The following is a 27,855-nucleotide window of genomic DNA, read 5'->3' as shown; positions in this document are numbered from 1 at the left end:
TCAACTGTACAACTGTTATGTTCCTAACAGTGATTAATATGAGTATCTGAAGTATATACCTATTAAGTCTATTTACAATGAAATCATATCCGCTATAATTCGGACTAATCGTATATATTGAGGTTGTTCATTTGTAATTTGCACGAGGAAAGAAAACTAATATAATTGCTAATGATTGCATTGTAACGATAAATATGTATGATAGACTATCACAGTGTAGCTCGCGTTTGTAATCGTAGGATCTCCTATTGTTCTAATCTTTTGATTATATTTGTTTTTTTCTGCCGCAAAGTATAGAAGTACTTATTTGCAATGGTTTCGTATCCAATTTTTGTAATCATGTTGTCATACAAATGCAGTTTGTACGATATAAAAAAATATTAATATATCGTTAGAATTCCTTATTGTAGTATATTTGGAAATGTACTAAAAACTAAGTTAGCCCAAACATAATAATTATTAGAATTCTTTATTACTGTCGGAAAGATAGATGAAATGCTTGCATATCTAAAAAAAAAAAAAAAAAAAAAAAAAAAAAAAAATAAAAAAAAAAAGAAAAAGAAAAGGAAGAAAGAAAAAAGAAAATAGGCCACGACAAAATATTTTAGTAATCTATGGTGTTACTGATGTTTAATCAAGCAGCGCTTAAGAAAATTAGAGAGTAGAAATAAATTAGACATTCGTTTAATAAAGTGTCTATTTATGCGTATAGAACTCTTATGAATTTATCCGTATTGTTTTTTTCGAGTCACATTACAGCATTTACAATAATTATTTATTTCAATTTATTTTTGAACTAATTTTCATGAAGTGGAGATAAACAGTGTACAATGTAAACAAAGTATGCTATGAGATGAGGTAAAACATATTTGACATAAAAAGAATGGAAAATAAAACATAACAAATATGTTAGATGTGTTTCTCAGCTACTTCATGAAAATATGAGCAAGCTGTCACTCATTTGTTAACCATCTATTTATTAAGAGCTACTATTGTTTATTATTATTATGCAATGGTAAGAAACTTTAAAAACGATCCCACGTCTTTGCAGTGGCCTGTGGGAGCACAGCTCCGAATAAATCTTATGCATTGTATCTCTATTATTTATTATATTTATAAGCAATGGATATTTTGGTACAATTAAATTTTTTTATTGTATACTTGCCCCTCGCATCTTTATTTTTTTTATTTATTTTTTATTTAAAAAACAACATATATTTTTTACGTTTTTTGTTTCAATGAATTGAACCTTATTATTCAATAATATTATTTCCGATATACGACGAGCATATCGTCACGGCTCTCTTTCTTTGAAAAAATTTATTCCGTTTGCTGCGGGCATGCAGTCAGCACAATGTTAGTATTTGTAGCACATCCGGTCTGTACGTTATACGTATTTACCACAGTTCGGTGTATTCGTGTATGTGTAAATGTGTGACTTGTATCATCAATAGTACTATATTTTTATAATATATTGTATTATATATATATATATTTATATATATTTATATATTTACCTAATTTTATTATGTTTTGTTATAGTTATCATTATCATTAATACGAATATATGATACATTTCAAACAACGTCCCTGCTGGCTCTGTTGGAGGTGAGAATCAGAGTAAGGTGGGTCAGTCATGAGAGGACATTAGCCATTTAGAAACTGAAGCGAATGTCACATGCAAAAATCAATATTATAACAATATATTTTATCTATTTGAATTTACATCTTGATCGTCTCCTCCCATCGAGCGCAGCTACACCTTAGTTCAGAAGGGACTAAAACATCGTCGTATTATGTGCTGACACTGAGTACATTGTACAACTTAAATCATTGCTATTAAAGAAAAAAGGAAAAAAGAAAAGTAGAAATTAATGTACACAATAAAAATATTAGAACTCATCAATCATTGCATCGAAGAAGAATAAAATTGTGATTACTGATTCTTTCATTTTTCTCTTCTCCACTTCGCCCGTTAGGCTAGTAACTAATGAAAGAAATTACATTACGTCAAGAATGCCATTGTGAGACACTTTGCTCCACTAACAACAGTAATTTTTGCATGTAGTGTATGGACAATCGACGTAAACTAAGGGCTAATGATTGGGTAGTTTGGGAGTGAATTTCCACCTGTAATAATAATATTAAATGTTATATGTGTAAAATTGAATATTATATATATTTATGCACTCAGAATATGAAATTATTTAATGGATATAGTTAGTTACCAGCTCAAGGGCGGGCTCGTGTCATAGGTGTTGTTGTGGCAGGAACTGGATTGTTGAAGGTAGCAGCATTACGTCGTTCTACCTCCAATTCAGTCAGTTTTCTCCACAATTCGTCCCTTTCCTTTTCTCTCTTCTTTTCTCTGACATTATAAAATATTTCTATAGATTACGTAAAAAGCTACCGACGAGTTCTTATTTAGTTATTTATCGGAAATAACTAAGCATCTTTTAATGGTTACTTCATTATTTTCGTAAAATATAATACTACTTACTTTTGCCTTTCAGACTTATAGCTGGCAGTAAGTTCATCGAAGAGCTTGCTATTCATTTCCATAAATGTTTTTAAAACGTTATAAACAAGGGCTACGATCGTCTGATTCCAATGTTCCTTGCTAATTCTATACAATGCTGGGAACATAATTCCCATTATAACATGATTGTTTTCTTCAATTAGAGACATTATATATTCATTATTCCAAAAGTACAGTGCTCTTTCTGCAACCTATGGATAAAGGAATTTTGTTGTTAAAAAAATTTTAATGATACTTTTGTGTTCTAAATTATCCTGTAAAATATCTCTCAAATACCTGAAAGTGTGGCGAAGAGACACAACGTGCAATTTGCCTGAATAAGGGTTCTTGTATTTTAACAAATTGGCTAGGTTCTATCACGTCCAAGATCTCTTCTATTTCACCAAGGAACATTACCTCCTTCTGGCTACATGTTTTAGGCCAGAATTTCAGGAGGCCTCGTATAACAGGCTCTGTTAGGGTTGCATCCTTTTCAAGAAATTGTACCACACAATAAGCTAACTGTGCATGATATAATGATAAGCACTTTACTTTATGTAGTGGTAACAGCACCTGTAACAAAATAACAAAGCATAAATTACACTGTAAAATACATTCTCAATGTATATTAATCTACTCTCATTATATAATCATCTTTCTTATTTTTATTTTTTTTTACCTTAACTAAGAACTGTTTGTGCTCAACTTTTAAAGGAAGAGCAAAACCATTTATAATGCTACCCAAAATTTCAAGAAGTTCACCAACTCCATTGAAATGCTCAGTTTCATATACAAACCTATAAGAATAAGCAGTTAAAGAAAAAATGTATTTTATACATACATATCATATATTGCATGAATTTTGTTACTTTATTCAGGTACCTCAAAAAAATGTTACTGATTTGTTTGCGTATAAAGGCTCTAAGACCAAGGAACTTCCCATAAATACGATGCAAAACAGTTTTCAAAAAATCCCTTTCCCTAGGATCCTCAGAATCAAATAACTCCAGTAACTATAAATAGATAACAAATATACTATTGAATCAATTAATCTATTATTAGCAATAAGCGTTAAATATAGAAATATTATATGTTATAAGTTGCAAATTTTATACCTGTAAAACAAATTTTTGGTCAATAACTCTTTTACCAATCGTAGGTTGAAAATCTGAAGATTCAAGAAAGCGTAAAAAGAATTCATAAACCAATTGCAAATGAGGCCAACTCGCCTCCAATGTCGGGTCATCCTCTTCTGGATCAAAATCGGGAGTTTCACTAGGTGGTAATGTGCGAAACAGATTTGCAGAAATCTTCAACAAACGTATTATTAAGTTGAAAATATTCTACGAATTAAATTATAGGCGTGAACATTATTCTTATGCTATATTTACCATTTTAATGATTTCGGGATATACAGGCTCTGTAAGCACACCTCGACCAGCTGTGATGTATTCGACTAATTCATTGAGTGTACTACGTTTAATTTCTTTGCCTTTAAGATCCGCCATCGGATCCATAAAATCAAAAGTCACACAACATTGCCGGAGTTTTCGGATGAACAGTTCTTCCTGTTCCGACGGTGTAACATCTGTAACATTTCAATAATCCCATTTAAATTCAATGCAATACACATCTTTTTATAAAAATTTTTTAACTTGTATGTATATCGCTATAAGTATCCTACTAAATTAAGCTCCATCGTAACTTACAATCATTAATGTCGTTATTACATAGTTCGTAATATTAATAACTCGATATATCAGCTATGAAGAGCATCAATCCTAATGTGGTAGGATGAGCAAACCGTGAAGAGTTACTTCTGGTTTGTTTATGGACTGCAGTAACTTCTTTGGAATTGGTTTCGAACACCGTTAGTAATAAATTTATTCTATCAAATGGATCTACATGACTGATGAACAAAGAGATATCTAACCGAGCATTTTTACTCCTTTCTCTTTTCTTTAAATAAATATATTCATTTCTTCTAAATTTCGATAGTTTAACTTTCGATGGTGACGGATTTATCATGAAGTACAAAAGTGAAGTAAAGATTCTTACTAAAAAGTAAAAAAAAAAAAAAAAAAAAAAAAGGAATTTCGAATGAAGCAAGTAGAAAAAATAATTATCTTTTGGTATTTATTGAATACGTTTTTTTGCTTATAAACATGTGATCATAGACTTCTTTCTTGTTATTGTACCGGCGAATTTTTCGATATCTCAGTTGAGGTTATACATGTCAAGTGAGGTTATGGTATAAACGACACGCGCGCGCCATGCGGCGCATATGTAGTCAAATGTTGGCAGCACTGTAAGCAGAATATAATAAATGTCTTTTAGAAGTGTTCAAGCGCCACAGTGATTTTTCCATCGCTTTTAAGCGTTGAATGCTTTTATTTTTCTTTTTCTAAAATGCAATGAAGTATAATTCTTCTACATTGCTACATTTTTAATTATAATCTCGATGAATCGTAGTCACATGACAATATATACATAGAACATGTTTTCCAAATATTTCAAGAGAAAGTAGACCGATCAAATTTGTTTATCTGTTATTCATATTAGATTTTCTGTTTTGTGTTTGATGTCTCACTGGCGTTAGTTCTAATCGTTAATTACCCGTCCGTTGATTTAAACGACTCTTGCTAATTTACTCTGCCTTGAGAATTCGTTTGCCTTGTGCACAAGTCAACGTTTATTTTTATAGTGTCTACAACGTCCTATTACCGATAAAACGAATATCTTCGTTTGAAAACTGTCGGAAAATATGTACAATGATTCATAAGTACAGTTGGCAACCTAACCGTATATAATGGCACGTAGCAAGAATTCAAGTCAATCTTTTTATAATATTTTCCATAATCTTTTCTTAGCCATCATTAGTAATTCGATTCACGAAACTATTATATTTCATTTTACATTTTAGAATATGTAGGCGCCACGAAAGTGGAAGTTCGTTTCACTTAAACGTAGCAGTGAGTTCTGACCTAATTTATACTCTTGCATAATTGATATGCGATCGTGATGTCAGATGCCGGCAAGGGAACATACATAAATCGATATTCAAAGGAGAATCAATGAAAAAAAAGACAGCTATATACACAAAGGCAATGCATGATTTCCACCGAAGATTGGTGAAATCATATATCGAGAGACGACGAAACGACGTCTGATCACAGCCGTGCTTTATTGAAAATTTTTAACGAGAAAATAGCTGCCGCGGTATAAATTACTGAGTTCTATTAGCGTGTCTACTCGAAAGAGAGAGAGAGAGAGAGAGAGAGAGAGCTGAAAGTTCTCCAGCATGTTAGATAGAGATTTCATTCATCGGAGCGATAGAAAAAGAGAACAAGAGGAAGAGCGCAAAAGACTACTGCCTTTCCTCGGTGTCCTCTTTTTCTTCTCATCCGTCAACCCCACTCTGGCCATTTCTCAGTTCCTATTTCTTTTTGCTCGTAAGGTATTGATTTACCTAGGTGGTGAACTTTAAACTCGCATCACCACTCGTTTCCTCATTCATCTTGCGGCCTTTGATGGTAATGCAAGGAAAATTGCACTCGTCGCGACAAATTAGGTAATGAATCTCCTCTATGAGCTGCCATTTTCTATTTTTGCCACTGAAAGGACAAAAATTATCTTGTGATCCGTGAATGGGATTAAGATGTGCAAAATGGTAAATTCGTACGTCCTCGCGAAGCATTTTACACGTGTGTCTGTGTTTGTACGTGTCTTACGTTAGATTTGAATTATAGGTTAGGTCAGAATTCGTGACTCAGGAATCTGCAAGGTATATCGGATAGACAATTAAAACGATTAACAATCATATATAATCGATAACGTGCAAATGTATATATCTATAGCTTTTAAAATCGTAGATTGCGCTATCGGGTAAGATAATTAACGTAGAAGGCCATGACGTTAAACCAATGTCGCTATTTGCTTGTTAAAGCGAGCTTCCGTGATGTGATACTCTATAACTGTTTATTATAATGCGAAATCTGGCATTAGAGCAACGTGTTTTATCAATGTGCAGATAAAACAATCGATTGGCAGATATTTGATTATATCAAGTAATCTTTTTCTTTAATCTTTTTACTCCCTAAAATAATAATATACAATCCAATATTTCTTCATCATATCGTATTGTATTTCTCTCAATTATATTATTTTCTTTTGAATTAGCTATGCACTGGTGCAACAAATCAATCAGAAAGTTCCCATTGAGCGTAAAAAACCATTTGGCTTGCACTTTATATTCTATCAGTGGCCGATCGCTTCACGCTCGATCCTCGCGTCAAGAAGATCTCGCCAAGTAATTGAAAATGATCCGGATCATCTGGAGGCGGAATGAATTAACGCGAGCTGCTAGCCGACTCGATGGAAAAACGTGGATAGTGGATGGTGGATGGTAAAAAGCAGTCGAGAAAAAGGGAAAGAACAAAAGGGAGGATGAAAGGGAAGAAAAGAAAAAGCGGAGGATAAAAGGAGTGAAAGGAACGGGAGTAAAATCTTAGCGGCTGATAAAGTTGAAAGGATGCTCGAAGGTGAATGCAAGGAATTACAAGACCGTACGTTCTTGCATAAAAGTCGTGTGTGCACTGTGCACGCATGATCGCGAGTATGACGTGCGACGGCCGAGTAGCAAGTCATTAAAACGTTCTCTTGCCGAAGATCGTTTTAATCGGTAATCGGGAAACGGCCGGCGTGACGTCTTCGCTACATCAGCTTTTATTTAATGACGCTACACTCTCTTCAATTACGCTGGCCTGTACTGATCGTCTCGATTTTACCAGTTTATGTAACTGCACCGTACGATACTCGTACGAAGGAAAGAGCACGAAGACGTAAAGTACGTGAGCGCACGATGGATGAATGAAGTTTCGACTTTTGGCCGCGATCATGAACGTTAGTATATCGCTAAAGTGGTCGGTAAAAATAGCCGGTAGGTGGCTCCCGGCGTACCACGATCCACGAGCTTCGTTCGAATATTACCAGGCGCTATAATCGATCGCAATGTAAAAATCGTTTCTCGCGTTTCTCAGTGAAGAAGATAAAAGACTGCATATATAAGCCGTGGAGAAGTCACATGGATCAACCTCGTAAGTTGGAAGGTATAGAGAAAACATAAAGTTACAAACACTGTCTTCCAGATTTACTTTAGAAATTTACTATTCTTTCGAATTCTGTTTATTTTTACTTCGAATTATTTCTTGCGATAAGCAAACTTATGGGAGGTAGAAAAGTCGATAAAAAGAGGAGCTGGTCAGTTTGACCGACCGAGAAGCTCGTATACAGCGAGGTAAATGGAATATTCGCAAAGAGTTTGAGCGAAGGGTGTTCTGTACGAAATATTTACATATTTTAAAAGAAATTCTCTGCCGAATCGATGGTGATAATTGCATAGCTGCGTTTTACTCGAAACACCGAAGCGCACCGAGTCGAAACGACGATTTCGTAATTCACGGACGCAGCCCGTGCGTAACAGATGGCCTTTATCGCGGTGGGTAAAAAGAGACACATGATGCGATCTATCGATAAAGATGTAGATGTCATCTGGCGATGAATTTAGTTGGAAGCACTGATCGAAAGTATATAGAGTATACCATCGGACTGGGATACGCGTGAAATGCGCCACCATCAATTGCGATCTACTTATTGCGAACGCGTCGTGTGTAAAGTATAGGTGAAATCGCCAGCTGAATATTCCAGCTATGCGACCTTGCCAATGCGTTTAAGCGACGCGGATGGTAATCGCGCGAGCGCGACCGATGTTTTCGGTATGGCGAAAAACGACCACGAGAACATGGAGAATTAGATTGGCGCAAAGGCGATCCATTGATTCGAGTTTCGATCGCGTTGTGAATCGACCTTCCATTGATAAAATTTGAAAACACCTTTAGATACAAACGCGTGACACGACTGTCGACTAAAACTGTCTCTCTTTCCCTCTTGTTTGTCGCTATTTCCACCAGAGATTGAGATTTCGACGTCGACGTGTTTCGATGGTAAAAAAGTACCAGAAGGGGAAGGTAAGAGAGGAAGAGGAGAGGGAGGATAGGAACTCGATGAACAAAGTTTGTTTGGTTTATCTGCAGATCGGTGAACGAGTCACGAAGCAATAATCGTTGTTTTCTTTATACAATCGGATAGCCTCGATAATTTCGTATATTTCGATACGCGGCCACGGCACGAGGAGAACCTCGATTATTTCGCTTCATTTATTTTCGGTCTGCCGGCAAACATCGTCCGTTCCACTGGCAGGCATTCTCGACGTAATTAAAAACAGGAAACTTTTCTAGAGCACGATGAAACACGTCGACTGTCGCGGCTATTGGCAGCACCGGCGAAAATAATCGGAAGCGCCTCTCCGTTCTAGCTTTGTCGTTCGTCCAACTTCAATCACGATTAATTGGTTTTGCTTTATCGATGCGTCGCCCGTACATAATAATTATCCTCGGGGAATGGACCACGTTGTCGTGGGCCTAAGTAACTTTGCTTTCTACCAGACTACGTCGCGTGGCCTCGATGAGTTTATCGAATTATGCGATTCTCCCTCTCCTTCTGCCGCTTTATTTCTCTCGCCCTTTCTGTCTGTAGCACGCGAAAGGCACACGCTTGTAACGTAATACAAAGGAGAAGAGGAGGACGTCCGGTTGTTGCCAAAAGGCAGCACGCGCCAGCAGCGGAAGATGTAGGAAGGAAATCATCGTCGAGATCGTCGAACGTCATTCGCGAATGACGACATCCGTGCCTCTTCTCTCGGACATTCGGAGAATTGACACTGTGCCCGGAATCGGCGGCTTGCGACTCGTCCAAAACATAATTAGGATTTCGCTAGCGCGCCACGAGGATGTCTGTGGCACGCGGTGTGCCGCGTCGCATGTCGGAAGTGCGATCTTATTATCCGTTATTAGCAGAGATCGAGTCTGCATCACGCGAATCAGGGTCGCGGGCTGTGTGTTCCGATCAAACGCAACGGAAACGTCCAGCACTGTCACGTTTTTGAGCGGCCGCCTTTTCATTTTCGTTGTCATCGTTGACGTAAGGACAGAAGTTTTATTCTGACGTAATCTGACCGTTACGTTTATTCGCACGGATAATAAGATGCATGACGAATGACGAACGGGAAAATGTTAGTGTAAACGACGAGGAAAATTAGGAGTATGAAAGCGGAAAAGGAGCGAAGCAGAAAATAGAAAAATATATATGTTTGATGGCAGAAAGCTGCAACGTTAGAATTATGCGTGGTCGGCGACGAATCACGTACACGATCATCTACCGATCTAGCGTGTACGTATTTATAATTTCATTCATAACACGAGGTGCACTTTCACGTACTCTGCCGACCGTAGTCGTAACGTTCGTGGCCTTGTAGCATGAATGTTGCTTTTACGACTACATTCGCCCACCGCATGATTCTTTGACGCAACGAAAGAACGTCGAAACGAGTATCGCAGCGATCTGGCTACGCTTTGTTCCTCCCTTCCTCGTGAAAATTACAGTCAGGCTACGACGCTCCAATTATCAATTTACGAAACCAAAAACGATCGTTGAAATACGAATGTCGAATTACGTCGATTCGACGCTGATCGTTTATATACTGTGTGTTACATTGACAAAGAAAACCCGAGGAAAGGAGAACGAAGCGGTGCCGGAATCGTGTCACGTACATCTGGTTCTTTCTCCGCCACCACCTCAACCGTGGCTTGCTCGAAGTTCACCAGCTACAAGAACAAAGACCATCGTAGGTCACGGAACGAAGAAGATAGAGAAGAAGGCCAAAGGAATACCGGAAACGATCCACCTGCTCGATTCTCGCGTTCCTTTGCTTTTGACGATTGTCGTTGAACGATCGGTGGTGTTACGAACCGGAAACGAATGTTTTCAAACAAGGGGAAACGCGAATTTACCTAACTCGAAGCAACGCGGGCTAAACGACCTCGGATTACGAGGGTTTGTTTAAGGGCCATTTAATATTGCTCGCTTAAACGCACCACCTGGAGAAACTTTCACGGGCATGTTCAAGCTATTATAATTCCGTTGGCCAATTCACGGACGTGACACAGAAAATACAGGTCGAAACTGCTGTACAAAATAACGGATGTGACTCGAAGCACGGTAACGATATTTTATCTTTTAATATCAAGTGGTTAGCGGTGTATTTGACGTTGCAAAAACTATGTCGGAAGAAGCACGAGGACTTCGTTTCGCGAGGAGGTACATGGTAAAAGGGTGGAGCATGGCGAAGTACAAACGTTCTCGGATCGCAAAGTGTCGCGAACAGCGACGATCGAGAGGAAGGTGGGCGCGAAAAACAGAAGGCAATCTCGGGGCGTCGTTTTAATATTCTCGAAGAGCGAAGAAGAAAGAGGAAATGGACGAAGAGGTGGCGTGAAATCAGAGGACGGATGATCGCAGGTCTGAAATCGAGGACGAAGCAAGAGGCAAACGAGTAATTCGTGGTTTAGTTAGGGTTTCGGGGATGGGGGTGGAAGGCGAGCTCGAACGCTTCGAATAAAGGAAGAAGAGCGGAGCAAGAAGGACAAAAAGAGATGGCCGGAAAAGAGAGGGTAGAGCGTTCGTGTGCATACTAGGAAGGAAGGAAGAGAGAGGGTGGTACTGGTAGGGAAGAGAAGGTAAACGAGAGCGTTCGAGGCAGCCGGTCGCCGGCATTCCGGATCAATACTCCCACCGCCGTCGCTTCTCTGGGGGTTCGCCGGGTGGCCCAGCTCTTTCTCCTTCTCTCCCTTTACCTTTCACCCTCGACCCTCTCATCCTCCCGTTTTCCGCTTCTACTTCCAGCGAACGCGTATAGGTATCGTTGAATCTGCTTCGATTCTCTATCTTTCCTCCCTCTCCTTACCATCTTTCCGACATCTTTATATCTGATTTTTCTCGCGTCACCTGCTGATCAATTTATATCGTACATCCTATACACGTTGCATCGTGTTTTCCTTCAATTTCCTCCTCCACTGATTTCTTGACAAATATTGGAAACGATACAGGGTGGTACAGAAGGAACGCGAATGGAACAGGAATCTGAGAAAACTGTGAAAAGGAAACCGGTTCTCGTATAAATCTGAAATGTTGCACGTTGCTCTTGCATCACCTTGTACTTGCACCTCGATGCAGAGACAGAGACGATTGAAACGTGTTCGCGGTAGATGATGTCTCACAATCGACTCTGTGTCTGCTAATCGTTGAGATTATTAATAGGGAATTCGATTCTTCGACGACACTGCCACGAGGAGAATCGCAGCGCAAAGTGATTCCGGTACGCGAGAATGCGCCGACCGGACTCCACGCGTGCCGTTACGTAATTCTCATTAGCAGAACGAGACGACGTAACGCGAGAGCGTATCTGAGATCGCGCAGGAAGGTCGACGTTCCGATGATGTCACCGAGGTGCCCTGCGCTCGGTACGCCACACGCTCCACGATCGATTCTGCGATTCAACCCTCCCGCCAGGATCTGGCTTTGCCGGTACTTTATTGCTTCGGCACAGTTAACTCCTGTCTCGTTTACGCGATACGTGACCTCCCGTATCGCGGGCCGATGCCAAGCAAACAATTTTTCCAGCCGGTTTTGCGAGAGTCTCTCTGTTTGGTGAACCGTTCCAGGGCCAATAGGATTTAGGTGGATTTTATCGACGATTACCGATCTCGGTGGATATCGAGTCTCTAACTACTTTCAGCAACTTTTTTCCCCCCGGGAAATTGTCTTTATCGCTTGTAAATTCTATTCGATCTCGGTATATGGAGGTCAGAGTTCGCCAGCCTGTTTCCAATCTAGCCAGGCTCCAATAATATCGGAAGAAGAGAGAGCGCGATTAGTCGCAAATAAGCTTCGATATATCCTGTTACGTTCATCTCTGTTATCGTCAAGCTCATTAACTTCAGGGTTTTCATCCGGTTCGTAAACCACGTGAGAGATAAACCATGAAACAAAGTGGTTTATAACGATGGAAAAGTCGTGACAGAGAGAAAGAACGAAAGTAATTCTGCATAAAGGATGAAGTTTAAAAAGCGGCTGGTTAACTGGAAGAAGTTGAAGTAAGCGGGCAACGTGGTTGAAAGAGGGTGACGCGTCAAAACATGAGACGCTTTCACGAGACACCGTCTGTGGTTCCCTTTTTCTCGAAGATGGCCGCGACGCGAGCAGAATCCCTGACCTTCTTTAATTAGGAAAGCAACGACAAAGTTAACGGGCGAGAATTAACGAGGCCTGGCTGCGACCACGACGAACTCCGAGAAACGGGATCGAGGAACGTGGTGCGCAACGAGACCGTGCCTCGGATGACTCTATTAAAATTCTCTTCTATCAACGCCTCTCCTTCTGCTGTTCCCTGCTCCGCTCTCTTTTTCCTCGAAGAAAATTAACCATCGTCTATGACATCGTAAAACGCGGCACGTAATTTGTCGGTCGTAACGATCGAAAGGTCTCATTGTCATTCGATATCGAATACTATCTATGTACTTTCGATAATTGTTCGTCATTACGATGATATCATAACGAAGGAACGTCGAGCACGGTCGTCACCTCGTTTCCCGTTAACGAGCATCGTTTTTTCGCTCGTTCGCCCGTCATACATATTAATTTCATTCGTAGACTAAAAGTTTCCAGAATATCTTTTAATTAGCACGGAGAGCTTGGGACTTATTTTTAACAAAATTGATAAAAGTAATCGCTCCGCATCGAGTTTCATTGAAATTCCTGGATGATTAAGGGAGGCGACTTTGCTCGAGCGACCCTTGTGCACCGACCCGTTTACCAGGGACCCAGGCACTCGAAATTACCATGTTGATTCAACGATGGAACGTGCCTGGCAGAAGACACTTTCGGATGATACACCGATTTACAGCGAATAAAACTTTATCGGTCAGTGTTATCGTTGCGCCGCGAGAGAAATTGCGGAGAGTTAGGGGAGGATCGATCGATGTTTTCTCCACGCAACTTATTTTTACCCGAAAGAGAGTTTACTTTTTCACACTTTGCTTTCGTCCACCTTCTGCTCTCGTATTCCTCTCGTAGAGGTAATAATATCGACGAGAATCAAGGTGATCGTTTTAAGCGGCTCGATCCGTGTATTTCTGTATCCCTCGTCGGTGTTATTCTTCGAAGAACGGTCAACCGCGATAATCGTATTTGCTGCATAATCGTAAAGGTGTAATGTCCTCTGTCCGGATCGTAGCGAGTTCGAAGGGAACTTCCCTACTGAAAGGATGTCCCTTTTGCTTTCGTAACGCGCGCGTCACTGTTAAGACGTTGCTCTTTTTCTCACCGGTTACATAATCCTTCGAACACGCCAAAACATTACGAAACAGACACAGAAAGAACTGTCTGCGTTCTTATTCGAAAATATTGTCCACTATCCTGAAACTAAATCTTACTTTCGCAGTGAAATTTGGTTTCAGATTGTGAGATACAAGTTGCAGTTTAACAGAACCTGGCTATTTACTAACGTCTGACGTTTTACTCTGACGCGAACGTGGTAATTTGCGATTCTATGCTGGAACCATTGACCTCTCACCACATACAGTGCAGCATTCGTAGAGACATTCCGAGAAAGGTACGAAGAGACTAATTAGCGTGCGCCGGAACATTAGGGACTTTAGGACTCGACACTCTGAACGATTTAACTGATTTACTACGGTACGCGACACCGATACAGCTAATTAAAATTTCCTCGTCTGGTATCCTTCGAAACAAACATTCGCGTTCGTGTAGATGCCGAATAGATAGCGGTTTAACTACGGTAATTGAATTAACGATGGTATCGCGTAATCAGCGAGTATCAGCCTTTTATCGTGCTAGCTACAGCGAAATAGCTTATTTCCTGTTGGAGATTTTCCGATTTCTCACTGAGATAATAAAACAACCAATGTCTTGTTATCGACACGTTATCGCCTCTCACGATTGGTAACAGTGCCGTTTATCGAGGCATCCATAAGACTTTTTATTATTTTCGCGATATACGGCCTTCTGGATATTCGATTTAAAAAACAGTTTGTAACTTTCAGATGTTTGCGTGTTCCCTTTGTGCCGATGTCCATTAAGGAGAAGAGTATTAAAGTCAACGTTAAAATCTAAAGCTCGAGTATCTGATCGATTTGCTAATTGGATCATTAAACGTAGTAAACTGTCGCGTTAAACTCGGTCGAAGCTACGTTTTCTCCATTGAATTTTTACCATCGCGATGAAGGAACGGACCCGTGACCGCGTGGTTGGTCCCATCGACTCTTTCCGAGTCGAGCGTGTTGTGCGGCCAATAGATTTGGATGGAATCCAATCTTTGATTAAGGAAAAGGGTCTCGATCGTCTGTGTGAATAGTTGTGTTTCACAGATGGACTGCTTCCAACGCCAAGGATGCTACAATGGATCGTGATTACGGAAGAAGCGGACCATCGGATGCACAACTCGATTTCACGTAGCGAATTGCGCGTGTGAGATGCATGCTCGCGATACACAGACGTTCCACTTTTAATTCGATCGATAATAAAAAAGAAAAACGAGAAAAATATGTATCGAGTTAGGTTCTCGAGTTGGATTCGCTTTAATCAGCGTCGATCGTCGACAAACATCTTGAAAACGGTCGGCGTGTTTGATGTCTACAACGATCGACATCTCGGCACACAATTGTATTCCTCTGTAATGTATTCAATGAACTCGTTTCGTGTTCCAATTACTCACCACCGTCGTACCGCCGTATCTACATTTGCACAGCTTTGGTCAACCTCTTGTGCTCGCTCTAATACCAATTAAATCCATTGCCAATTTTTTCGATGTAAAACTCGGTTTAAAGGTATCCAGGCTATAGAAAAAAATGTATAGAACTTTGTGAAACCTTCGGCAGTTCGAGAATACAAGTTTCGTGCAAGGACATCACGAAGAAACACCTTGCCGCTAGGCATCAAGCGCCCCCTAACCAGAGGAAGGAATTTACGAACAGGAGGAATGTAAATCGATCGTGCATACTCGTAAACCATCGTCACGATCTATCGGATGATCTTTCCGTCTATTATTCCGCTTACTTTAATTCGGTTTCAGATGCGGATCGGTTCATCACCGCGGATGAAGCCGTGTTTAATCCTCGAATAGACAAAGGCTCGATAAATCGTTCGGGGGCAGTGATTTATTTCTCAATTTTGCGATCGGTGGCGCACGTTCAACAGTAATTTACGACGACTGGAAAAAGGAAAGCGGCGTTTATCGGGCGATTCGTACTCGAGGATACTTAACGAGACTCGATGATTTTCCGCCGTGAATCACGCGTGTCGTTAATCGCACCAAGGAACATAATTAGCAACCCACATCCCGCCTTTGTTCGACGCGATCAGCGAACAGATGCTTAATTGCTTTTCTCTTCTTTGCGCTCTTAAACTACGCCGTGCTCTTTCGAGGAACGTTATTTTTTAATCGTGCGCGTCGTACCGAGAGAAACAAAAGCGACGAAATGTAGAACTCAAGGCAATCGTGATGCCGAGACAGCGATAAATTCGCCTACCAAACAAAACACTTAATTCCCGATTGCAAATGGGCAATGCTCGTTACGTAATTGACAAGATGCCGATAATTTCATAAACGATAAACAAAATCAACGGTTGAACACGCTTGGGAGCAAACAGGGAATTCAACTTGTTGATGATACAGCCCATCGTGTTCCGAGGCAAACACTCGTGAACGAGGCGGAGGGCAAAAATTGAAGGTAAAGTGTACGCGGTTTCCAACCACTTGGGGATTAAATCGAGCTCTACGTCGTGGATGTTCTCTCACCCTGTCCTTCGACACGATATTTTTGCTGACGATTGCGTACAAACACGAACATGGATTCTGCCAATACCGTGGCGCGCTGCTGCTCTTGCAATTGCAGCCGCATACTCCAACTCGACCAACAACTGTTGGATATCGGCTTGACCTCGACAATGACTCACGGGTCATGGTACTGACCGTTTCTCTTTCACCTAGGACTTTCTTTCCGCTTCTTCTGCATAACGAACGATACTTATGCACGTCTCAGCCCCACGAAACTCTTCTATCGATCACGGCTACTCGACGTTGCAATCCAAGTATCCGTTGCATGTACGTACATGCTTCTATACGTATCCTAGGCCTTAGAGTCATTGACTCCGTGATAATTTTCAATGACCTTTATCTATTTTTATGGTACGGAGCTCTATGGTTTGCAGACGATGCGTGTTCCGACGAACGAAACGTCTGAAAACCGAAATGAACATATATGCGTATATTCGGTTGCTTTCAAGTATAAACATCGTCGCAATACACATCCGCTATAACCATAACTTAACGCTCATCCTATTTCTATTTCATCCAATGGTAGGAGCTCTTAGGAACGCGTCGGAATCGAGAAGCTTTTAGGCTTGATCAATCGTTGCGAGTAGACAAATAAAAATACCGAAAGAGTAAACTTGAGCGCCATGGCCATGAGCAACGATTGTTCGTGAATCATTGTACGTGTTTGCTTTTCTAACTATAAATACGGATACATGGATCGTGACCTCGTTCTTTCCTTAATTCTCAAGCACACTCGACCAACGCTCGGTCTCTCGCGACGCGTCGATAGTATCAATCAACTGAAGATTCCGCATTTCCGCAAAAAGCATTTGTGTACGAAAACTTATGAATAACAAGGATAAAGCGTGGTTAACGTCACGCGAGATAGCTCGAGAAGTGAACAAAGAAAGTCGATCTATAGAAGGAAGGTACTAAGCCCACGACTTCTGATTCTCGTAATCTCAAATCAGTTCACGTTGAAGAATTTCCTTTGACCGAACAGTTCACAAAAAAGAATCTTTATATAGATACAATCTGTGTTGTAAAGACGTTTTGAAATTTCATTAGCACCATGGCAAGACACGATCATCATGATTACATCGATAAAGTTTGAAACCAATCTGGAAATCTATATACAAGTTATAAGACGTTTACCGTGAATATATATTTAATCGAACATTAGAACGAATAGCCATCTATACGGTAAACATTAAAGACGGCCCCCACTGAATATCGAGGTGAGATATATACTCAGAGCAAATATCTCGTACATCATCTACGTACATTTTCAGATTCGTTTGAAACTTTATGAGTACAATCAAGATCGCCGGGGTCCCATTACAATGTTAATACAACACATATAGTACGTATAGTGCATAGGCAAAAGGCTTGTATAGGTGTGCAAATATTTTCGTGAGTCACAGTATACGTTCGAGGCAATTATTCACAGTATACGCCAACGTTTTACTGAAAATGAGCGAGATATTTTTAATAAATGTCTTGCAACTTCCGTAAACCTTTCTAAATTCGTTTCCAACTTTACCGCTATAATCGCGATAGACGCGTTTCGTTACGTTACCAATGGAATTACAAAACGTTTCCTATAATACCACATTACGGTTTCTGCAAGCGTTCCAATACCGAGCTACTTCTATATCACGTCTGTTTTCAATAAATTTCCATTTAAAAAAGAACAAATAAATATGTGTATATATGTTGCACTGGAATCGCTAAATCGAAATAGCCGACACAAAACAAACTCTGTCCCCTCGCAGGTACAAAAACGTGCATAGAATGTCGAACGAATCGAGACCAATTAGCGGAATGGCAAAGAATGTTAAGCGCCGCGACACCATTCGTCGCCTCTCTATTCATGTGTTCCCCCCGTCCATGCACTCGCCGCTTTTCGCGCGATATCCCTCTCCCACGTCACCGTTATTAGCGGCAGCCTGTTTTCTCCCTTTTAACGACTCCCGTCAATGTCAATGCCAGAAACGCGTACTGCGAGATTCTCTCTTCGAGTTTGTTTACGATTAGGAAGGGAGAGATAGAGAGATAGAGAAAGAGAGAGAAGAAGAGAGGTGGACAAAGGACGAAAAAAGATAGATGCATATGCCACTCTATTAACATAATTATTGCGAAAACCTTGGAGATACGTACTATCCTCGCGTAAACTCGACGCAAACCGAGGCGGTTTGCCGACAGCGAGCGTGTCGTGGGTATCGATCGATGAATGGTGTTCTCGCGACCATAGTGGCGCTCGCCTCGAAAACCGTACATTTTTCACCGGAAACGGGTTAACTCTTTGACGGTGCAATAAGGCGATGAATAATTCAGAGCGAACGATTTAGAAGATAATTTGTCTTATTATTCTTAAGGTCTGCTGCGTTTCTGATATCAGATTTGTTCGACTCAAACTCGAAGATAATTGTTAGAAAAATAGGAATTTACTTTAGCGTTGAAGCAGGTAAATTTCAAATATTTGTTTCATTTAACTCGTCGACGGTGTAATTAAATTATAAAGAATGTGAAACGAACAATTTAGAAAATAATTATGTAATTCGCTATTCTTAACTCTGCCGCGGTCCTCGAGTTGTTTATGTCTTAATCTTACTTTAGCTTCAACCTTAATTTCCATCATGCTTGAAACGAGAAATCACGCGTATAAATAACAGGTCTTTCGTGTTTTGCCCAAATTTAGGACAATTTTCTAACGATGAACGTACGATACGCTTGAAAATGGCTCAAAAGAACCAGCGGCGCGTTAAAACGCGCTTTCCACCGAAATGGAAATACCGATCGTATAATAAGCAGATTGAGCGGATGGTGAGCTTGCTCCAGATATTCTGCAACGAGGTTTAAAGGAATTCGGCATTTATGAAGAGCAACGTGCGAGGAAGCGGAGTCATCGACGTACGAAACGAGTTCGAAAGGATTGTATGAAATTCATGGGCGTGTTTTATGTTCCGAGATTAAGAGGTGGGGGACAAACGGACGAGAATTCGAGAACGTTTCGCGTTCGTGGTACAACAGCCTCTTAATCGAATAACAGGTGTTCGAAATGGCCTCACCAGGACTGGTTTACGTCGATACTTCGTATCGTCCGAATCTCGATGCACGCCAACTCTTGCGCATCTGTTTGACACGTAAAAAAAAAGAGGGGTTATAAATATAGTGGCTTCGCGTTCATTCCCGCTCCTAGGAGAAGTTAAAAGTTGCTCGGCGTATAATTCACGCGGTAGCTTTAAGTGGTGATATTTTAGAAACAGTACCCGGTATTTATTACGTTGCCATTTTGAATTTTTCGCCTGAGATATGTCTATAAATACGTAGGCATTTATTTTCGAGTTACCATATGATGATTACAGGGAGAGGATGTAATAATTACAACTTTGCTAACTTCCTGATTTTTACGTTACTTAGTGGTGAAAAGAGGGCACTTTAATATACCGTGGCTAAAAAGACATAATTAAGAGGCGCAACCTACCCGGTCCGAAGATGTAAGCTCTTTAGCGATGGATATGAAGTTATATGAGAGAAATTAACGGCATACGGTAACGGATTTTAAAATTGTTTTCATGTATATAGAAATAAACACAATTAACATAGAATTTTTCTAATGTACAGCATATACCGCAATATTTTCGTACTCATGATTTTCTTTTACTATTCGATTTTCCTATTTCAATAGAAGATGCGTTGCCATTAGTCGCGGTGATACAATACTCTTCAAGGAATTTTAACATATCATCGTCATTAATATCTGCGTACGAAGTAAAAAAGTAAAGAAAAAAGAAGAAAAACAACTATAGTAAACAACTTGGTAAAGAGCAGACAGTAAACGACAGGAAAAGACACGCCTACGACAATTAAAGGCTTAAACGCATCATTCTAATGTGACCATTAAAAGAGTCATACCACCATCTTCTTTTCTTGTAATGATCGTTGGATCTAAGCGATTCGAGCATTGCTTGCGCTATAAGCGACAAACAAGGGAAAAAAGAGAACATAGAAAAAAAAACAAGATAAAAGATTAGAGAAAAAGAGGGAGCGAGAGAGAGAGGGAGGGGGAAGGGAAGAAGAAGGCGGATACAAGCAAATAAAATCCGCGTTAAGACAGTAAGCAAACGAACGGCGTTTGCGGTGTAAATGCGGCTTAAAGATCGACGCCGCACGAAACAAGCTCGCCCACTCTCATCGGGCGGAAAACTGCGCTATCATCCTTCTACACCACAATGATCTTGACAGTGACCGTAGCGATCAATGGCGCCGTCAATTAGGCGAATCGCGTACTCGGGTTTATGGCTCGGTGGCCAACGTATCGAGGACATCGAGCCACGCGTTATCCTGGAAATTTGACGACCATTCTCAACGTCCATGTAACGTCGTTCACGCGCTTCTTTCATTCTACTTCATTCTACAGTTCGAAAACTGGATATGACCCACTGAGAACTACGCGCAGGAATAAAAAGTAAATCAAGTAAGTTATATATAATTTGAAAAAAACAAAATAGTTTATCATAGCGATGTATCATATCCATCATATGCAACGAAACAAAATAAATAGCGAAAATAATGTACAGATTAGTTAAAATTCTAATTCTCTAAAAGTGTGTTATCATTTTCTAATTTTTCTTCAGTTTTACTATAAAGTTTCACCAACAAAACCAATAGCTTCCTGAGATTCGTCTTTTACTTTATTGTATTCATATGCAAATCGTGTCTGCGTTACGTACTGGAGAAGGGAGAAATTAAATTATGTAATTCAAAATAAATGATGACTACACCGGCATTCAATAACTACGATACTATGAAGAGACACACGAAAGAATTTCCGGGAGAGAATAAAATCATAGTAATCTTTATACATACGATATGACAAGATCGATGTAAGGAACATCTTCTGGTATTATAAAACGCTTTTCGAGAACTGAAATATTTGTTCACAGAGCATCGTTCCAGGAGAACGCGTCGCTTTATAATATCGTTGAACTAGCTTGGTTGCCTTCGCGAACGCGAACCCTTTTATCTCTTTGAAGCTGGTCGGGTTAGAGAGCAGGCCCCGCTTAATGCAATAACGTTAATGCATCACCAGACGATTTTTATTTCGTCCGCACAAAGCAGGCCGGCCTTGAAGCGCGGCCGGAAACAAGGTGGATCGGTGTTATTGCAAATCTCCCAGCAGTGAATCGCGTTAAAGGGAAGGATGGATTAAAAAACAACTGAAGCTCGTCGAAAATAATCGTCGAACATAGCACTCTAACGAATAGGTTTCCAACGTTAAAGATTTCATTTGTTGTCGAACGATTCTCGAATCGAATTTCTCGCTGATTTCTACTATCGTTACAGCCAGGGTAGAAAATAAGTAGTTAAAGTTAAAGTCGAATCGAACGCGATAAACGGAAGGGGTGGAGAGGGAGGCGCAAGACCCGTGAGAACCCTCCAGGAAACCGGAAGTGTACGAAATTAGTCCAATTTCGTGCGCGACAAGTGGAAAAACGTCGGCCAGTGGCAGTGGCGACTCCACTCTCGAGGGCACACGCGTGCCGCAACGGGAATCCGCTAGGTGACTCGCGTGTGTATTCACCGCTTAAACCCCGATTAGCCTGCTAGAGGGCCTAATAACGAGTAATACCCTAGCCGCGTCATCGAGTTTAAACAGATTTCGCAACAGCTTGCGATCTCTTATGCATATACGTTCGGACTGACTTGATTGCCTGTTTGGCTGCTGATTCCCCTTTAAAACCTAACCAAATGTTCTAACATAGGTGAATTACCATTTGTACGAAACTCAATTCGTTCCTCAATCTACTAAATTGTTTCTCGTTTCCTTGCTTTTAGACGAAATTGGTTCACGGTCACCGAGAATGTGCAAAGTTTAAGGAAGATCGTTTGAAATGGACAAACGACTCTATATATATAGATGGCGTAAGGAAGTGGTAAGGAGAACGAACAGCTTGTTTTCTACTCGTCGATAAATCTGCGGCTTCTTATCTGTCAGCAGAAGATTACAGCGATCGTCCGGCGATGTTGTAACAGCTAACAGCCAATGATATATTGGACGAACGAACATTGCTAGACATTTCTTCAATGACGAGTGTACCATGTGATCTAAACATACGACGACGCGTTCCTCGAACGTCATCACTTCGACCCGTGATCCTCGGACACATTGATCGCACAGTGTTGTCAAATTCAACCACGACGAACTTACGCATTGGTAAATATTATTTACGCGTGTAAGTAGTACGTTCGGTTTAATAAGACAGAGCTGCTGCACAAACCGAGCTGTCATTGTAAATAAGTTATACATTAATCAATGAACGAATCCACTCTCGTCCCGTTGCTTTGTCTCGAATGGAATCAAAGGACTCGTAAAGCTGTTTCCTGATACACAAAGAATATTTAGACACGGCTGACTCGTAATTATAAATTGTAATAATGCTGAATTAAATAAACATTTGTTGTACAGAGCCTAGAGAAGTTTTTCTAAAGGTCGTGTACTTTGATCGAAGGATGTAGAAGGTTTCAACGAGATCTTTTAATCAATCGAGGCTGATTTAATTTAGTCGAGAGTTCCGAGATCGGAAACACAGTAAAAGTTTCTCTGTCGTTTGTACCCTAACGATTAAAACTTCAAAATACTTGGGCTGCTGAGCAACGCAAACTCGTAGGCTGACACACCGGCCACACACCTACGTGTTTCTAAATAAGTCTTATTCGTAGGTTGGCTGCACCGTGGAAGCGAAACTTATATCTTCCTCGATCTATCCGTCCGCCAAACCATTCTCGCTCGTATTATTATCTAAACGCGAATCTTTACCGTCAGCGAAGAAAACAACTCTCGTAGCGTTGCAAACCGTAAGCATTGTATATTAACTGTGTACTATTTTCGAAAGACAACACCTATCTAAGAATGAAAAATAATCAATCATGGTAGCCGCGCGTCGCAATTTTCGTCATTGAGGAACATCTACGGGTGAGCACTCGGCGACACCCCGCAGGATGCTGCAGCTGAAAATCCTCTCAAGCACTGCAATCGCCGGCAGGAGTTCCCCCCGAGTATGTAACCGGTCCCAAACACATTTGCCCGCTTTGGTCTTACGCCACAGACTATACTCTATGCAGCACATAAATCCCGCATGAAACCGGGCTTACCATGGCTACGACCCTAGTACCAAGGTATTACGATTCACCACGTACTACTAGACCGTGTCTACGGTCACACGTATATCTTTGAATTAGTAAAAATCATTAGCTTGTTTACAAAACGTATCAAAGTTATTGATGTAGTTATTGTATGAATGGATATTGGTTAGGTTCACGTCGATTCATCGTAACTATATTACACATATCTCGATTCTTATTTAACCGAAAGTTACTCTTCCGTGTAACATGTGGCACCGCGTGTGTCGATACGTAAACGCACGTATACACACGATACTCGAGTGAAAAACACGTGCATATAGGTTATGTACGCGGTACGCGAGAAAGAGACGATGAGAGAAACCGAGCGTAGAAGTAAAGAGACAGGAACAAGTGTAAAGAGAAGGAGAGGAGCAAAGAAGACAGTAAGCTAGTGAACGAGCAACAGAGAAAGAGAGACTATAAGGACTACTGCCGTTTTATTGGCAGAGGTGAACGACACTGCCTACTGCAAGGTGGATGCCTGTATTTCGCATAACCGCTCGTCGTTGGAACGTGCTATGAGTTTATGGGTCACTACGTACTGTTTTCAAGCACCTTCTTACGAAAATAGTATGAATTCGTTGAATCGAAAATATGTTGACATTGAAAAGTCGTCAATGTTTGCCTTTATTATGATTCGTTCATCTATGCCTCGTAGTTAAAAAAAAAAAAACATTATTTCTGGATAATACAATTTCATTATTACATCATCTAATATCGATATTTCTTGTAGAAATAAGAATCGATAAAATAAGTGTTCTCGCATTACAAGCATGTTCAAGATGATAACAATTACCAAATAGCTGACTTACATTAAAACAAGCACACGTTGTATACACCTCTTAATTTCAATGCATACACATATCCCTATGGGATTAACACATAAACGTGCAGCGACCTTTTTGAAAATTAAGAATTCATTTCACGTACAACTTCTAACTGCAAAAGATCGTACAGGTTATGTAAGAGCAATTCGAAGAACGAATAACAGAGGGGAACGGCCTGATCAACAAGAGTGGATTTTGAATTTAAGAATAATCTGATTTCGTTAACATTTGCTTAACGACTTACCAATCAACAAGATGAAACATCAGAACGAGCAATAACAATATATGACGTACAGTGACACGCACATAACGTGACATAGATTTATAAAAACAGTGTATGTAAAAATACATACTTATGTACATACATTTAAATTTTAGTTTTTAATTCATATAGAATTATGTGACTGCTTCCTAAACTCAATAATGAGCAATATTTGCAATTAAATTTTTCAGAAAATCGCCACTATAAAACAAAAAATTTATCTATCTTTTGCGTTATGGTCATCGGCAGTTACACACGAAATTTATATTGCAGGAAAATCGGTCGAGTAACGTGAACTGACCTCTGCTTTGCCGCTCCTCATCGATTTTCTGAACATACGTCAATACGAAGTACGCCAGACACGTATTCATGGAATTAAATACTACCTTCTTTTTCAATAGTCGATAAATAGAAATTTCTGTCAGTTTGTATAGCAGCCATGTTAAATATGTAAGGAATGAGAAATAAGATATTTTCGGTACAAACGTGCTTATCTCTAAATATTTTGAGGTTAGCTTCGGTAATTTTACGTTATCTTTATATCGAGCAATCTAATGTATAATATGCGAAAGCAATGTAAACTGCGCATTACTTAATGCTTTATCTGACATTGAATATTAAATATTAATATTGTATTACCTTATGTTCAATGTATTTCTACAAAATTTGTATCAACTATGAAGAATTCATTTGATACGCTCATTTAATTATTTGATCATACAATTAGTAAAGGATGTGAGAATTATATAAAAAAGAATTAAAAAAAAGATTAAAATGAAATATATCTCAGAAATGTATATGTTGAAATCATTAATGCATCACCTGGTAACTTTGTTTACCACACCAGGGTACAATTCCATTTCATCTGTATATTATGATTGCTCAATAAAATTACAAATATATTGCCAATCGTATAACTTAAAAAATGTTTGACCCTCGTACTTAATAAGTAGATGTATCATTACAATAATCACGCTGTAAATATAATTATGTTAAATATACTAAAACAGCACATATTACTTCCAAAAATTATAAAATAATATGACCAAAGACAGTATATATTTTACATTCTCACATCTTAAAGTCATTGAAGATAGATTTACTTAGTTGTAGCATAGGAAAGCTTATATTAAGTCAGACACAACATATTCGTATTATTATGTAATATCTCTGTATAATGGATCCATTGAATAATCCATCTCTGTATAGATGTTATAATATTATAGCTCATATTAACTACAACATCAAAGATGTTCAAATAAAGCAATAAATTTAATAGTAATTCCATGTACTTTAGGTGGTTATAAGAACATATTATAAGAATATGGCAATTTTTTTGCTTCGTATGAACTTGCTTTATATCTTTAAATTTAGATGAGTATTCAGAAAACTTTAGATGTAAATTCACAACATTACATTATACCTTAGAGATATTACTCAAATAAATCATAATGAAAAAGATTGTGAGTGTTTCCAATAGTTCTTATATTCACGTGTCTCAGTAGTATCTTTGTAATATTATGACAAGAATGTGAATGCAAGGAAAGTCCAAGGGAGTAAATAAAGTATAGAATATCTGAACTAACCTTTGAGCTGCGGTAATTGCTGTAGCTCAACATCTTGGGAGTTACGATAACGAGATGAACCCTGTGATTTTTTGGATTTCTTCTTAAGAGATCTCTTGGCAAAGGGATCTATCCGGTCCACAAAAGTCGCTGACGACATGTTGGGATTAGCAGAGGCACTATGAGAGGTGGAGGGAAGTGAAATGCTGGAGGCACTTTCGTGCCTCGGCTGCACGTTTTCGGCGTTGGACGCGACTAAAGAAGATTGCATCCACCCTGAGGAGGTCGCATTCCGTGTCGAAGAAGATGAACTCACTAGACACACAAGGAGAAAGCAACACTACACGATTACGAAGCGCACGTGGTGTACTTAAATACGGTAACCTACTGGTTCAGAGGTTCCTGAAGCAGAGAGGGGTGAAAATTGATAGTAATGCGCGCATAGCACGAGGAGCTTTTCCGCTTAACAGAACTGATCGTGTTTTAATCGGAGGATGTTTGTCAAACGACGAGATCCATCAAGTTCACAGTTCGATAAAAATTCGTTGAACAATTGCCAGAGGTGGTTCTTGTATCGGTCGAGAAAAGGGGCGCGATCGCTTGTTAGGCGTTGTCACACGCGAACGCACGCCCCGTCGTACGTCGAATCTCCCACCTACACTCTGCAACACACAAGCGGCACCGTGTCTTTTTCTTGATCGTATGTGGATTATGCGTTACCTGAAACCACGACCGGCCGTTTGGTCTGTGGTTCACTTGTTCGATTTTTCTTCGTTCGAACAAATATTTGATTCACGCCACCGGGAGACTGTGGAACGGCTGGCAGGCTTACCGTACCGTGCCTGCGTGTCGGATACCAAGTCGTGAAACAAGCACCGTTACGAAATAGCTCGTAACTCCTTTAGAAGCGGTGTTTCACCGCGTGAAATCTATTCCACAGGATTATCTTCCTTCCGCACGCGGTAGCCGCACTCCGTTCGCGCAACTAAACGCACACACTCACTTAAACGCTTCGATGAGGGACACTGAGGCTTGAACAGCACTCGGCCGCCATCAGCTGCTCGGACCGACGAGCTTCTTTCATTTTTGCCGGAACGACCGACAGACCGTCAGGCGCTAAGTCCTGCCGAGACCTCTTCCAACATTGTACCTTTTATTACACAAGATACTACAAGATACTACAATTTCGGCATCTACCGCACGTAAAATTTAAATTAAAAAGAAAAAAGGATCCTTCCACCGTCGCCCTCTTCACTTATTGAAAACCCGTCAAGAGGTGCCTTGTGTGCCTGAAAATAGTAATGTGCACTCGACAATCATCGGCCGGAGATTCCCGATCAAACACGAACATCCACGATCGCCCTAGATCGCGCCACTTTACGAATCTTTACCGTTTTCCCATTGCGCCATTGCTTTTCCGCTAGAAACATTTCAATTTGTATTTAAACAGTCGTATCATTAACATTGTTTTAAACTTTCGATTAAACGTTATACGTATTTTTATTTAATGTTCTTTTACTGCTGTTTATCATTAATGTAGCATATCTTTTAATCAATTGCTTTCGTTTCTATGAACTTGCCTTAATAAAACCTGTTAAAGCTATAATACATTTACATTACGTAGTTGGTACTTTTATATAGGAAAAATAATATAGAAGATAAAAACTGATAAAAGCTTACGAATTTGTTCTTAAAATTCTCTAATA

The 27,855-nt window shown here is 39.9% G+C and overlaps 1 protein-coding gene and 1 long non-coding RNA gene across 8 annotated transcripts; one reads left to right on the top strand and one right to left on the bottom strand.

The window, feature by feature from the left end:
* Positions 1-289: 289 nt before the first annotated feature.
* On the bottom strand, positions 290-27,442 carry LOC132912794 (serine/threonine-protein phosphatase 2A 56 kDa regulatory subunit epsilon isoform-like). Its single transcript, XM_060970541.1, has 10 exons — positions 26,538-27,442; positions 26,171-26,464; positions 3,910-4,106; positions 3,634-3,828; positions 3,401-3,531; positions 3,198-3,315; positions 2,816-3,091; positions 2,501-2,730; positions 2,229-2,368; positions 290-2,130 (listed from the first exon to the last, which is right to left on the bottom strand). Coding segments are annotated over exons 1-9 (1,578 nt in total). The 5' UTR covers positions 26,539-27,442; the 3' UTR covers positions 290-2,130; positions 2,229-2,232.
* LOC132912841 (uncharacterized) lies at positions 18,755-25,494 on the top strand. Of its 7 annotated transcripts, none has more exons than XR_009659274.1 (6): positions 18,755-19,861; positions 19,999-20,787; positions 22,149-22,527; positions 23,034-23,168; positions 23,248-24,657; positions 24,858-25,494. It is a non-coding gene; the product is annotated as an uncharacterized LOC132912841 (long non-coding RNA). The 7 variants fall into 7 exon arrangements; XR_009659275.1 differs by lacking the exon at positions 24,858-25,494 and having other exon boundaries at positions 18,757-19,582; positions 19,676-19,861; positions 23,248-24,849; XR_009659279.1 differs by lacking the exon at positions 24,858-25,494 and having other exon boundaries at positions 18,757-19,861; positions 22,149-22,246; positions 22,312-22,527; positions 23,248-24,849.
* Positions 27,443-27,855: the final 413 nt, after the last annotated feature.

This window comes from Bombus pascuorum, chromosome 12 (assembly GCF_905332965.1).
Source record: "Bombus pascuorum chromosome 12, iyBomPasc1.1, whole genome shotgun sequence".
Classification (NCBI taxonomy): Eukaryota; Metazoa; Arthropoda; class Insecta; order Hymenoptera; family Apidae; genus Bombus; species Bombus pascuorum.
This window is presented reverse-complemented; position numbering and strand designations above follow the sequence as displayed.